The sequence below is a fragment of the Petromyzon marinus genome, unplaced genomic scaffold (genome assembly GCF_048934315.1).
Source record: "Petromyzon marinus isolate PM22_M1 ecotype Great Lakes invasive population unplaced genomic scaffold, UKy_Petmar_22M1.pri1.0 PM_G_Scaffold_15, whole genome shotgun sequence".
NCBI lineage: Eukaryota > Metazoa > Chordata > Hyperoartia > Petromyzontiformes > Petromyzontidae > Petromyzon > Petromyzon marinus.
In genome coordinates, this window is record NW_027422706.1 from 2,715,424 (window position 1) to 2,730,748 (window position 15,325).

General features: G+C 43.6%; 1 protein-coding gene across 1 annotated transcript in view; it reads left to right on the top strand.

Moving 5' to 3' along the window:
* The first annotated feature begins 4,275 nt into the window (after positions 1-4,275).
* LOC142910727 (uncharacterized) overlaps positions 4,276-15,325 on the top strand; it is a 28,150-nt gene continuing 17,100 nt past the window's right edge. Inside the window, exon 1 of the mRNA XM_076060123.1 lies at positions 4,276-4,396. Within this exon, the coding sequence (XP_075916238.1) occupies positions 4,346-4,396 (51 nt within the window). The 5' untranslated portion in view covers positions 4,276-4,345. The remainder of the gene's footprint in view (positions 4,397-15,325) is intronic.

Below are 15,325 nucleotides of genomic sequence, written 5' to 3' on the forward strand. Positions count from 1 at the left end.
TCCAGCAGGTTACACGAGAGGGCGTGGCCGGAGGCGTGGCTAGGCCCCGCCTCCGGCCACGCCCTCTCGTGGAACCTTCCAGCAGGTGACCAGAGTAACTCGGCTAGCCCCACCTGTTGCCTTTGCCCCAGATGCGCCTCCTTCCCTGATTGGTTGTTACCTCTGTGGCCGTGCCGTGAAGCCCTTGCCAGGCCTCAGCAGGTGTCACCCTGTGATGTCAACAGGTGTCACGCTGTGATGTCAGCAGGTGTCACCCTGTGATGTCAGCAGGTGTCACCCTGTGATGTCAGCAGGTGTCACCCTGTGATGTCAGCAGGTGTCACCCTGTGATGTCAGCAGGTGTCACCCTGTGATGTCAGCAGGTGTCACCCTGTGATGTCAGCAGGTGTTACCCTGTCATTACACTTTAATGAAAACCGAAAACAGAATCCTTGAAGAAAAAAAACTCATTCAGGTTTTTTGACATGTCGATGCCATTTCGTTTTTGAAAATGCATTCTGATGTCAGAACATTTGATTGTTTATCAAATTGAAAAACCCTTGAACAACTTTGCTGCACACGGAGATGTCCGTGCACCGCCTCGTTTCCACGGCCTCTATCCCGGTGCCATTTGTATTTCAGTTCTGTTCCTTCACCTGAAGAAGGCTACTTGTGTTGTGGCCAAAACGTCGTGATTTTTGTTGTTTTATTTTTTACCTACGTGGTGACTTTACCGAATAGAACCAAAGAGTACACATACAGCTGTTAAAAGTTTGATGTTTTATTGATTTTTAGCTTAGGTGTGTTTTTTCCGGTAATGTTTCTGTTGTTTATGTTTCAGTGGAAATACAGTCCTAAAAAGTCTCTCTCCACTCTCTCTCTCCACTCTCTCTCTCCACTCTCTCTCTCCACTCTCTCTCTCCACTCTCTCTCTCTCCACTCTCTCTCCACTCTCTCTCTCCACTCTCTCTCTCCACTCTCTCTCCATTCTCTCTCTCTCCACTCTCTCTCTCTCTCTCCACTCTCTCTCTCTCCACTCTCTCTCTCTCCACTCTCTCGGCCGAGTCTGTGCCACTTGTGGTTCTGAGTGTCGCACGCTTGGGATCCTTCTTGCCCTCCTCTGCGGTTCTGTGTGTGACCGACGACGTGTGTGGAGAGCTGAAGGGTAGCGGTTAGCGCTACGCTGCACCACGATCCTGGCGACCCAAGTTCGATTCCCACTCACATCCAACATCGGTGACGATTATCTGAACCGGTCCAGGGCCTCCCCTAGGTGGACTCCGCCTCAAATGAGTACCTGGTGCGGTGTGTAAACATCGCCACTAGGGAGACAAAGGCGGCCGGGCGTGGTGTTGGCCACTCACCCCCTCGTGTACCGTGCCGGCCTTATAGGAGCTCGCTAACAGCACTTGCCCTTACAGTCTGTCAAGGCTACACGGGGGATCTTTGTCCGTGCGCGGCACGGTGAGTGTGTGCAGCCAGTGTTTCTGCTGGGCGTATCAGAAGGCAACGAAAATAAGGACAACTTGGCAGTCACACAGACACAGTGACACACACGCGCAGAGACACAGACACACACGCAGAGACACATAGACATACACACGCAGAGACAGACACACACATGCAGAGACACATAGACACACACACGCAGAGACACATAGACACACGCAGAGACATAGACATACACGCAGAAACAGACACACAGACACACATGCAGAGACACAGACACACACAGACACAGAGACACACACAGAGACACAAAGACACACACACGCAGAGACAGACACACACGCAGAGACATACACACACGCAGAGACAGACACACATGCAGAGACACAGACACACACCGATACAGACACACAGACACACGCCGAGACAGACAACAACAACCGCCATTCGCCACTAAGTGGCGGTGACGTCACCATGACGCTTGTGCCAGGCTATGTGCACCCTGAGGCCACGTGAAGTGTCGAACGCCCGCTGGCAGGAGGTCACGGGGGAGACCCAGGTGCTACGGGTCGACTGACTGAGATGACTGGCTGATGCACCACCTGTGCCCCCTACTGTGCCAACCTGCTGTGCTTTAGCCACCCGGCGCTCCGCTCGTTGTTGTGAGCGTCACTCCTCCGCCCTCCGTTGTTGAGTAGTGGTCTAGACACACACACAGACATCACACACACACAAGACACACACAGAGACATCACACACACACATGACACACACAGACATCACACACAGACATCACGCACACAAGACACACACAGACAACACACACACAAGACACACACACACACACAAGACACACACAGAGACATCACACACACACAGACATCACACACAAACATCACACACACAAGACACACACAGAGACATCACACACACACAGACAACACACACACACAAGACACACGCAGACATCACACACACAAGACACACGCAGACATCACACACACACACAAGACACACACAGACATCACACACACAAGATACACACAGACATCACACACACAAGACACACACAGACATCACACACAGACATCACACACACACAGACATCACACACACACAGACATCACACACACACCACACAAGACACACACAGACATCACACACACACACAAGACACACACACAGACATCACACACACACAAGACACACACAGACATCACACACACATCACACACACACAAGACACACACACAGACATCACACACACACATCACACACATACAGACACACACAAAGACACACATCACACATGAGACACATAGAGACACACACACATCACACACATACAGACACACACAAAGACACACACATCACACATGAGACACACACAGAGACACACACACATCACACACATAAAACAAACAGAGACACACACCCAGAGACACACACACAGAGACACACACATCACAGACGGAGACACACACATCACACACAGAGACACACACATCACACACAGAGACACACATACAGACACACATCACACACAGAGACACACACACATCACACACACAGAGACACACACAGAGACACACACAGACACACACAGAGACACACAACACACACACAGAGACAGACACACAGAGACACACACACATCACACACGAGACACACACAGACAACACACACACAACACACACACAGAGACATCACACACAGACATCACACACAAACATCACACACACACACAAGACACACACAGAGACATCACACACACACAGACAACACACACACACAAGACACACACAGACATCACACACACAGACATCACACACACACACAAGACACACACAGACATCACACACACACAAGATACACACAGACATCACACACACACAAGACACACAGACATCACACACACAGACATCACACACACGCAGACATCACACACACACAGACATCACACACACACAAGACACACACACAGACATCACACACACACAAGACACACACAGACATCACACACACACATCACACACACACAAGACACACACACAGACATCACACACACACATCACACACATACAGACACACACAAAGACACACACATCACACATGAGACACACACAGAGACACACACACATCACACACATAAAACAAACAGAGACACACCCAGAGACACACACACAGAGACACACACACAGAGACACACACATCACAGACGGAGACACACATCACACACAGAGACACACACATCACACACAGAGACACATACAGACACACATCACACACAGAGACACACACACATCACACACACAGAGACACACACACAGAGACACACACAGACACACACAGAGACACACACAACACACACACAGAGACAGACACACAGAGACACACACACATCACACACGAGACACACACAGAGACACACACAGAGACACACACACATCACACACGAGACACACAGATACACAGAGACACACACACATCACACACAGAGACACACACAGACACACACGAGACACACACAGAGACACACACACAGAGACACACACAGAGACCCACACAGAGACACACAGAGAGACACACACATACATACACACAGACACACACATACACACAGATACACATACACACAGATACACACACACACTATTACACTATTCAACTATAGACGAGAGACCTGCAGTAATCTATCAGTGCAGGAGCGGAGCTGCTGTGAGGCGAGGCGCTTGGAGCTCTCTGATTGGTCCAAGCGGCGACTTGGAGCCAATCAGATTTGGTTCCTCCCTAGCCACGTGACGCGGGATTTTTTTTCCCGCCAAATTTTTGAGACTCCTCCTCGGCCAGGCGCCATTTTGAGAGTCGTGAGGTTCGGATTTGAATTTTTTTAATTTCGGAGCAGAAATTAACGACGATGACGACCCCCCAGGGGTGCGAGATCGCCTCTCGTGAGGGAAAACGTGAGGTAAAAAGTGGCCTCAAATGTCCAGCCCGTGATTCGCAGATAGTTTAAATATGCACTGTTGAATTTATGGGCAGTGTTGGGTCTATGGGGCAGTGCTGAGTCTATGGGGCAGTGCTGAGTCTATGGGGCAGTGCTGAGTCTATGGGGCAATGTTGATTCTATGGGGCAGTGTTGAGTCTATGGGACAGTGCTGAGTCTATGGGGCAGTGTTGAGTCTATGGGACAGTGTTGAGTCTATGGGACAGTGCTGAGTCTATGGGGCAGTGTTGAGTCTATGGGGCAGTGTTGAGTCTATGGCCATTGACAAAATACAAACGATTTAATTTGTGAATAATAATGTAGCCTGGTTATTAAGTATGGTGAGTGTACTGACAGTCTATAATGTAGACTGTAGCCTGGTTATTAAGTATGGTGAGTGTACTGACAGTCTATAATGTAGACTGTAGTAATGGTTATTAAGTATGGTGAGTGTACTGACAGTCTATAATGTAGACTGTAGTAATGGTTATTAAGTATGGTGAGTGTACTACAGTCTATAATGTAGACTGTAGTAATGGTTATTAAGCTGAGTGAGTGTACTGACAGTCTATAATGTAGACTGTAGTAATGGTTATTAAGTATGGTGAGTGTACTGACAGTCTATAATGTAGACTGTAGTAATGGTTATTAAGTATGGTGAGTGTACTGACAGTCTATAATGTAGACTGTAGCCTGGTTATTAAGTATGGTGAGTGTACTGACAGTCTATAATGTAGACTGTAGTAATGATTATTAAGTATGGTGAGTGTACTGACAGTCTATAATGTAGACTGTAGTAATGGTTATTAAGCTGAGTGAGTGTACTGACAGTCTATAATGTAGACTGTAGTAATGGTTATTAAGCTGAGTGAGTGTACTGACAGTCTATAATGTAGACTGTAGCCTGGTTATTAAGTATGGTGAGTGTACTGACAGTCTATAATGTAGACTGTAGCCTGGTTATTAAGTATGGTGAGTGTACTACAGTCTATAATGTAGACTGTAGTAATGGTTATTTAGCTGAGTGAGTGTACTGACAGTCTATAATGTAGACTGTAGTAATGGTTATTAAGTATGGTGAGTGTACTGACAGTCTATAATGTAGAATGTAGCCTGGTTATTAAGCTGAGTGAGTGTACTGGCAGTCTATAATGTAGAATGTAGCCTGGTTATTAAGCTGAGTGAGTGTACTGGCAGTCTATAATGTAGACTGTAGCCTGGTTATTAAGTATGGTGAGTGTACTGACAGTCTATAATGTATACTGTAGCCTGGTTATTAAGTATGGTGAGTGTACTGGCAGTCTATAATGTAGACTGTAGCCTGGCTATTAAGTATGGTGAGTGTACTGACAGTCTATAATGTAGACTGTAGTAATGGTTATTTAGTATGGTGAGTGTACTGACAGTCTATAGTGTAGACTGTAGCCTGGTTATTAAGTATGGTGAGTGTACTGACAGTCTATAATGTAGAATGTAGCCTGGTTATTAAGCTGAGTGAGTGTACTGGCAGTCTATAATGTAGACTGTAGCCTGGTTATTAAGTATGGTGAGTGTACTGACAGTCTATAATGTAGACTGTAACCTGGTTATTAAGTATGGTGAGTGTACTGACAGTCTATAATGTAGACTGTAGCCTGGTTATTAAGTATGGCGAGTGTACTGACAGTCTATAATGTAGACTGTAGTAATGGTTATTAAGTATGGTGAGTGTACTGACAGTCTATAATGTAGACTGTAGTAATGGTTATTAAGTATGGTGAGTGTACTGACAGTCTATAATGTAGACTGTAGCCTGGTTTCGATTTAAAGCTTTCGTGACTGCAATGATTCATCTTCTTTGGTTCTTTCGGTAAAGTCACGTAGAATGAGAATAAAATAATAAATTGATAAAATAAAATAACACAATAATATTCTCACGACGTTTCGGCCACAACACAAGCGGCCTTCATCAGGTGAAGGGAGCGAGACTGTCTGGTAGGACAGCGCTGGAGTGAGAGAGCCACGTTCAGATCACGGCTTTTAAGCTGTGTGAGAGGAACAAAGAGCCTTGACGAAGGAATTAGCATAAAATTTAGCATTGAAAAGGCTGAATGATTAGCTTGTGACTGGTCACAGAAATAGCTATGTTAAAAGTTAAAGCATACACCTCCGCAGAGGCACCCATTGTTAAAAGGAATTAGCATAGAATTTAGCATTGAAATAGCTAAATTAAGGCATTCGCTTGTAACTGCTACAGAAATAGTTACGTTGAAGTCAGAGCATACACATTCACCGAGGCACTTAGTACAAATCAAAACAGGAGAATTTAGCATTGAAATAACTAGGCGAATTTAGCATTGAGCTATTCACAGTACTATATAGTGAACCAATAAAAACTAAAATATAAATTACCTTCATGTTATCAATAAACTCTATATTCTCCAATCAGCTAAGCTACCAACCATAAGTCGTTATATATCACAATGCTATATGGCGAAAAAATGGGTGGATTCTTACCCTCAAATTTCCGTACCACGGATAGCTACGGGCCCCGTTCAGACGGACGAGTTCGTCCATGGTCGGAACAGAGGAGGGGGAGAGAGACAGCTGCGAAGCCCTAGTATACTCCATGTTGTAAACCATACCATTAACCGTGGTGTGAGAGATATTAAGAGGCAATGCTGGCGAAAGAGCTGCGGTCTGAAGGTCATCGTAAAATTACAATTAATTAAGAACAGAAATGATTTAACACATCTTTCCAGTGGTTACTAAGCCTGAATCCATCTTCTCGGTTGAAATTGTCTCTGTGCTTGTATATGTGAATGGCCTCATGAACGAATCTCTCATGGTAGCCAGTTGGTTTGCAAAGAACCTCCGTCTTGGAGAAGTCAATGTCATGTGAGCCCACTGAATTGTAACAGTGATCTGCCACGGCAGAGGAGTTCGTCTTACCGTGTTTCAAGTCTGCTTTATGTTCGCGGATGCGATCCGAGATATGTCTTTTGGTTTCTCCAATGTAGCTACTACCACAGAGGCACTTTAGTTTGTAAACGCCCGGGTACTGTATGTCTGGAAGAGCATCTTTTACAGATGGAACTAAATCACGGATTTTGTGTACTGTGTTGAATCGGACCTGGATCTTGTGTTTATTCAGGATTTTGGGGATCTTTTTAGTGACCCCTGCAATGTAGGGTAAGGTGATGGTTTTGAGTGGCTCCACAAGAGGATCCTTCTTCATGACTGGAGTGATGGCTTTGCGGATTGTGTAGTCGGAGTAGCCATTAGCCCTGAGAGCCTGGTGTACGTGCTTGAGTTCACTGGTAATGTGTTCCTGGTCGGAAATGCATTGGGCTCTATGGTATAGAGTCTTGATGAGGCAGTTCTTCTGGGATGGATGGTGGTGGGAATCCGGTTTCAAGTAAGCATCTGTATGGGTAGCTTTCCTGTAGACAGAGTGGCTCATTGAACCATCATGTCTCCTTTTAATTAAGACATCCAGAAAGGGTAGTTTGCCATCTTTTTCGACCTCCATGGTAAATCTGATGGCTGGGTGTATGGAATTGATGTGGTCGCGGAATTGGTCTAGAGCAGGCTGGCCATGTGGCCAGATGACAAAGGTGTCATCAACGTACCTCTTCCATAAGGTCGGGCGTAGAGTGGCAGTCTGGATGGCGTCAGTTTCAAATTTTTCCATGAATACGTTGGCTACAACCGGAGATAGGGGGGAGCCCATTGGGGTGCCCTCAGTTTGTTTGTAGAAAGTTCCATTCCAGGTGAAGTATGTGTTGGTTAAGCAATGTCTCACCAGGGGGGGTACATCAGTATGCAGTCCTTGATGAACCAGGTCTTCAATGATAGCGATGGTGTCAGGTACCGGGACTTTGGTGAACAAGGACACCACATCAAAACTGACAAGCAGGTCGTTTGGGGACAGGGAAATGTCTTTGATTGTCGATACCAGGTGAGTAGAATTTAGTACCGCAGAGGTGGTTTTTCCAGTGAAAGGTCGCAGTATATCAGCCAGAAAACGTGCCAGTTTGTAGGTGGGGGAGCTGATAGTAGAGACGATGGGACGAAGGGGTGTATCTTCTTTGTGTATCTTTGGAAGGCCATATAATCTTGGTGGTCTGGCAGCAGAGGGTTTCAACAAGAACTGTTTGTTCTCATCAATTAATGCTGTTGAATCAGAGATAATTTTGTTCGTTTTGGTGACCAGGCTGTTGGTGGGATCTCTTTTTATTTTTGTATAGCTGCCATCGTTGAGTAGTTCTTGAATTTTGTTGTTATATTCTGTTTTGTCCATGATGACAGTGGCATTGCCTTTGTCGGCTGAGAGAACGACAATATCATCCCTCTTTTTTAATTGAGATAATTCAAAACGTTCGTCTTTGCTGATGTTGTTAGGTGGCAACTTAGCGTTTTTGAGGGTTGCAGCGATTTCAGATCTTGCTACGTCTGCAGAGATGTGACTCAAGCCCTTGAGTGCAACGTCGACATGGGCAATGATATCATTAACCGGTAAGTGTCTCGGTGTGACAGCAAAGTTTAGACCTTTAGCTAAAACGGATTTCAGACCATCAGAAATGGAACTGTTACTGCGATTAATTACGACTTTGTTGACGTCTATCTTTTCGGTGTGTGGATCCGATTTTTTGCTGGAGAGGTGATTGAATTTGGAAATCAAATTGTCCCTACATTTGTTCGACATAGTGGCAGCCGAAGAGGTAGTCATATTGTCTACATGTTCCCAATCCGATGTAGACATTGTTGCTGTCAATTTTAAGTGTGATTTGTAGAGTGTCTTGTCTAACTGATCGAGTTCGGTGCGTGTAAGTCTGATTTTTTCCGAGATAAGAGCGAAGCTAGTTCTAGCTAGAATTCGTTTTGCATTGAGAGAAGTTGCAACAGCAGAGGTTAGTGTAAATGCGGTTGGTATTACCTTAGAGTCGCGGCATCTCTTCAGAAAGGTGAGAGACTCGATTAGTTGAGCCTTCTTATCCCGAAGTCTGTTGAATGATCTTAAGGATGTGTGGAATCCCTCCCCGTAGAGGCGGTTAAATTTCGATTTAAAGCTTTCGTGACTGCAATGATTCATCTTATTTGGTTCTTTCGGTAAAGTCACGTAGAATGAGAATAAAATAATAAATTGATAAAATAAAATAACAATAATATTCTCACGACGTTTCGGCCACAACACAAGCGGCCTTCATCAGGTGAAGGGAGCGAGACTGTCTGGTAGGACAGCGCTGGAGTGAGAGAGCCACGTTCAGATCACGGCTTTTAAGCTGTGTGAGAGGAACAAAGAGCCTTGACGAAGGAATTAGCATAAAATTTAGCATTGAAAAGGCTGAATGATTAGCTTGTGACTGGTCACAGAAATAGCTATGTTAAAAGTTAAAGCATACACCTCCGCAGAGGCACCCATTGTTAAAAGGAATTAGCATATAATTTAGCATTGAAATAGCTAAATTAAGGCATTCGCTTGTAACTGCTACAGAAATAGTTACGTTGAAGTCAGAGCATACACATTCACCGAGGCACTTAGTACAAATCAAAACAGGAGAATTTAGCATTGAAATAACTAGGCGAATTTAGCATTGAGCTATTCACAGTACTATATAGTGAACCAATAAAAACTAAAATATAAATTACCTTCATGTTATCAATAAACTCTATATTCTCCAATCAGCTAAGCTACCAACCATAAGTCGTTATATATCACAATGCTATATGGCGAAAAAATGGGTGGATTCTTACCCTCAAATTTCCGTACCACGGATAGCTACGGGCCCCGTTCAGACGGACGAGTTCGTCCATGGTCGGAACAGAGGAGGGGGAGAGAGACAGCTGCGAAGCCCTAGTATACTCCATGTTGTAAACCATACCATTAACCGTGGTGTGAGAGATATTAAGAGGCAATGCTGGCGAAAGAGCTGCGGTCTGAAGGTCATCGTAAAATTACAATTAATTAAGAACAGAAATGATTTAACACATCTTTCCAGTGGTTACTAAGCCTGAATCCATCTTCTCGGTTGAAATTGTCTCTGTGCTTGTATATGTGAATGGCCTCATGAACGAATCTCTCATGGTAGCCAGTTGGTTTGCAAAGAACCTCCGTCTTGGAGAAGTCAATGTCATGTGAGCCCACTGAATTGTAACAGTGATCTGCCACGGCAGAGGAGTTCGTCTTACCGTGTTTCAAGTCTGCTTTATGTTCGCGGATGCGATCCGAGATATGTCTTTTGGTTTCTCCAATGTAGCTACTACCACAGAGGCACTTTAGTTTGTAAACGCCCGGGTACTGTATGTCTGGAAGAGCATCTTTTACAGATGGAACTAAATCACGGATTTTGTGTACTGTGTTGAATCGGACCTGGATCTTGTGTTTATTCAGGATTTTGGAGATCTTTTTAGTGACCCCTGCAATGTAGGGTAAGGTGATGGTTTTGAGTGGCTCCACAAGAGGATCCTTCTTCATGACTGGAGTGATGGCTTTGCGGATTGTGTAGTCGGAGTAGCCATTAGCCCTGAGAGCCTGGTGTACGTGCTTGAGTTCACTGGTAATGTGTTCCTGGTCGGAAATGCATTGGGCTCTATGGTATAGAGTCTTGATGAGGCAGTTCTTCTGGGATGGATGGTGGTGGGAATCCGGTTTCAAGTAAGCATCTGTATGGGTAGCTTTCCTGTAGACAGAGTGGCTCATTGAACCATCATGTCTCCTTTTAATTAAGACATCCAGAAAGGGTAGTTTGCCATCTTTTTCGACCTCCATGGTAAATCTGATGGCTGGGTGTATGGAATTGATGTGGTCGCGGAATTGGTACGGAAATTTGAGGGTAAGAATCCACCCATTTTTTTGCCATATAGCATTGTGATATATAACGACTTATGGTTGGTAGCTTAGCTGATTGGAGAATATAGAGTTTATTGATAACATGAAGGTAATTTATATTTTAGTTTTTATTGGTTCACTATATAGTACTGTGAATAGCTCCATGCTAAATTCGCCTAGTTATTTCAATGCTAAATTCTCCTGTTTTGATTTGTACTAAGTGCCTCGGTGAATGTGTATGCTCTGACTTCAACGTAACTATTTCTGTAGCAGTTACAAGCGAATGCCTTAATTTAGCTATTTCAATGCTAAATTCTATGCTAATTCCTTTTAACAATGGGTGCCTCTGTGGAGGTGTATGCTTTAACTTTTAACATAGCTATTTCTGTGACCAGTCACAAGCTAATCATTCAGCCTTTTCAATGCTAAATTTTATGCTAATTCCTTCGTCAAGGCTCTTTGTTCCTCTCACACAGCTTAAAAGCAGTCTATAATGTAGACTGTACTGACAGTCTACATTATAGACTGTCAGTACACTCACCATACTTAATAACCATTACTACAGTCTATAATGTAGACTGTAGTAATGGTTATTAATGGTTATTAAGTATGGTGAGTGTACTGACAGTCTATAATGTAGAATGTAGCCTGGTTATTAAGCTGAGTGAGTGTACTGGCAGTCTATAATGTAGACTGTAGCCTGGTTATTAAGTATGGTGAGTGTACTGACAGTCTATAATGTAGACTGTAGCCTGGTTATTAAGTATGGTGAGTGTACTGACAGTCTATAATGTAGACTGTAGTAATGGTTATTAAGTATGGTGAGTGTACTGACAGTCTATAATGTAGACTGTAGCCTGGTTATTAAGTATGGTGAGTGTACTGAGAGTCTATAATGTAGACTGTAGCCTGGTTATTAAGTATGGTGAGTGTACTGACAGTCTATAATGTAGACTGTAGTAATGGTTATTAAGTATGGTGAGTGTACTGACAGTCTATAATGTAGACTGTAACCTGGTTATTAAGTATGGTGAGTGTACTGACAGTCTATAATGTAGACTGTAGCCTGGTTATTAAGTATGGCGAGTGTACTGACAGTCTATAATGTAGACTGTAGTAATGGTTATTAAGTATGGTGAGTGTACTGACAGCCTATAATGTAGACTGTAGCCTGGTTATTAAGTATGGTGAGTGTACTGACAGTCTATAATGTAGACTGTAGTAATGGTTATTAAGTATGGTGAGTGTACTGACAGTCTATAATGTAGACTGTAGTAATGGTTATTAAGTATGGTGAGTGTACTGACAGTCTATAATGTAGACTGTAACCTGGTTATTAAGTATGGTGAGTGTACTGACAGTCTATAATGTAGACTGTAGCCTGGTTATTAAGTATGGCGAGTGTACTGACAGTCTATAATGTAGACTTTAGTAATGGTTATTAAGTATGGTGAGTGTACTGACAGTCTATAATGTAGACTGTAGTAATGGTTATTAAGTATGGTGAGTGTACTGACAGTCTATAATGTAGACTGTAGCCTGGTTATTAAGTATGGTGAGTGTACTACAGTCTATAATGTAGACTGTAGTAATGGTTATTTAGCTGAGTGAGTGTACTGACAGTCTATAATGTAGACTGTAGTAATGGTTATTAAGTATGGTGAGTGTACTGACAGTCTATAATGTAGAATTTAGCCTGGTTATTAAGCTGAGTGAGTGTACTGGCAGTCTATAATGTAGACTGTAGCCTGGTTATTAAGTATGGTGCGTGTACTGACAGTCTATAATGTAGAATGTAGCCTGGTTATCAAGCTGAGTGAGTGTACTGGCAGTCAATAGTGTAGACTTTAGTAATGGTTATTAAGTATGGTGAGTGTACTGACAGTCTATAATATAGACTGTAGTAATGGTTATTAAGTATGGTGAGTGTACTGACAGTCTATAATGTAGAATTTAGCCTGGTTATTAAGCTGAGTGAGTGTACTGGCAGTCTATAATGTAGACTGTAGCCTGGTTATTAAGTATGGTGCGTGTACTGACAGTCTATAATGTAGAATGTAGCCTGGTTATCAAGCTGAGTGAGTGTACTGGCAGTCAATAGTGTAGACTTTAGTAATGGTTATTAAGTATGGTGAGTGTACTGACAGTCTATAATATAGACTGTAGTAATGGTTATTAAGTATGGTGAGTGTACTGACAGTCTATAGTGTAGACTGTAGTAATGGTTATTAACTATGGTGAGTGTACTGACAGTCTATAGTGTAGACTGTAGTAATGGTTATTAAGTATGGTGAGTGTACTGACAGTCTATAATGTAGACTGTAGCCTGGTTATTAAGTATGGTGAGTGTACTGACAGTCTATAATGTAGACTGTAGCCTGGTTATTAAGTATGGTGAGTGTACTGACAGTTTATAATGTAGACTGTAGTAATGGTTATTAAGTATGGTGAGTGTACTGACAGTATATAATGTAGACTGTAGCCTGGTTATTAAGTATGGTGAGTGTACTACAGTCTATAATGTAGACTGTAGCCTGGTTATTAAGTATGGTGAGTGTACTGACAGTCTATAATGTAGACTGTAGCCTGGTTATTAAGTATGGTGAGTGTACTACAGTCTATAATGTAGACTTTAGTAATGGTTATTAAGCTGAGTGAGTGTACTGACAGTCTATAATGTAGACTGTAGTAATGGTTATTAAGTATGGTGAGTGTACTGACAGGCTATAATGTAGAATGTAGCCTGGTTATTAAGCTGAGTGAGTGTACTGACAGTCTATAATGTAGACTGTAGCGGTACGTAGCTAACCGTGCTAATTGTGTTTTGGTTGCATTTTGCACAATTATAATCGTACAATATGGCACCAATCTTTAGCACGAATGTTCAGTTTTATCCTGAAAATTCATCTCTGACACTTTCAGTGAATACCTGAAATGATTTCCATTGAGAATGTCAATCTCTTGACACGTAAGGGGAAAATATCCCGGTGGGTTATGACCACGCGATGCCTCGCATTCACCATGACAATGCAGTGAATGTGCTGGGGGAAAGTAAGCACATTAAGAGCAAATATCCTAAAAAAATTAAAATAAAACTTGACCATAACTTACTTTTTGGCTTTTTCGGTGAAGTCACATAACGGCCAGCATGTTTTTTTTCCCTCCAAATGTTATTGTAATCTGTGCACATGACCTGATGAAATGAATAACCTTTTTTTTAAATAACCCACGTGACAGATCCAACTCATCTCTCTTAAACTATAAACTAGTTTTTCTATTTTCTTGTACAAGGTAAGGCTCACTGAGCTATGTAGCTTTTTTTCACAAGCGACCTGGCCATCACGAATGAAAGCTCAACACAAAGTGACTTCATCGTGTGGAAATGTATCGCAGTTAAATATTTTAAATGCGTGATGTTAATTCTAAATCTGGAGGGGGGGGAAACCGGAGGAACCAGAAACAAATCCATGCAACCACGAGGCAGAGACACGCACACTCCAAATATACTACCAGCAGCTCCACTATCAACAACAACAACAACCGCAGTTCGCCACTAAGTGGCGGTGACATCACCACGACGCTTGTGCCAGGCGATGTGCACCTTGAGGCCACGTGAATTGTCGAACGCCCGCTGGCAGGAGGTCACGGGGCAGACCCAGATGCGACAGGTCGACTGACTGAGACGACTGGCTGATGCACCACCTGTGCCCCCTACTGTGCCAACTTGCTGTCCTCAACGGATGGCACCTCAGCCAGCCACTCACAGGGGGTGACTTCCTCCAATATTTGAGGCACCGCAGCCTCAGTAGAGTCATCCCCACTTTGTCCCACGTTGTTTTCCTGGCTGAGGGATTTCCCCAGGACCTCAGGAATGCTCAGAAAATCTGCAAACTTGTTCCTGGGGGTCGGATATTGGATCACCGTTCTTTCCCTTAATGATGGTAATAGGTGTGGCGCTGCAGGTTACTTTTTTGATAGAATTAAAGAGCGATTTGTGATCGTGGGCCACTGAGGCAGACTCCATCTCCACAGCAACCCGCGACCACCACCCATTCTTGCAGTGCCTCACGGCTCTCTGAACCTCCGAGCGAAGGCTGCGG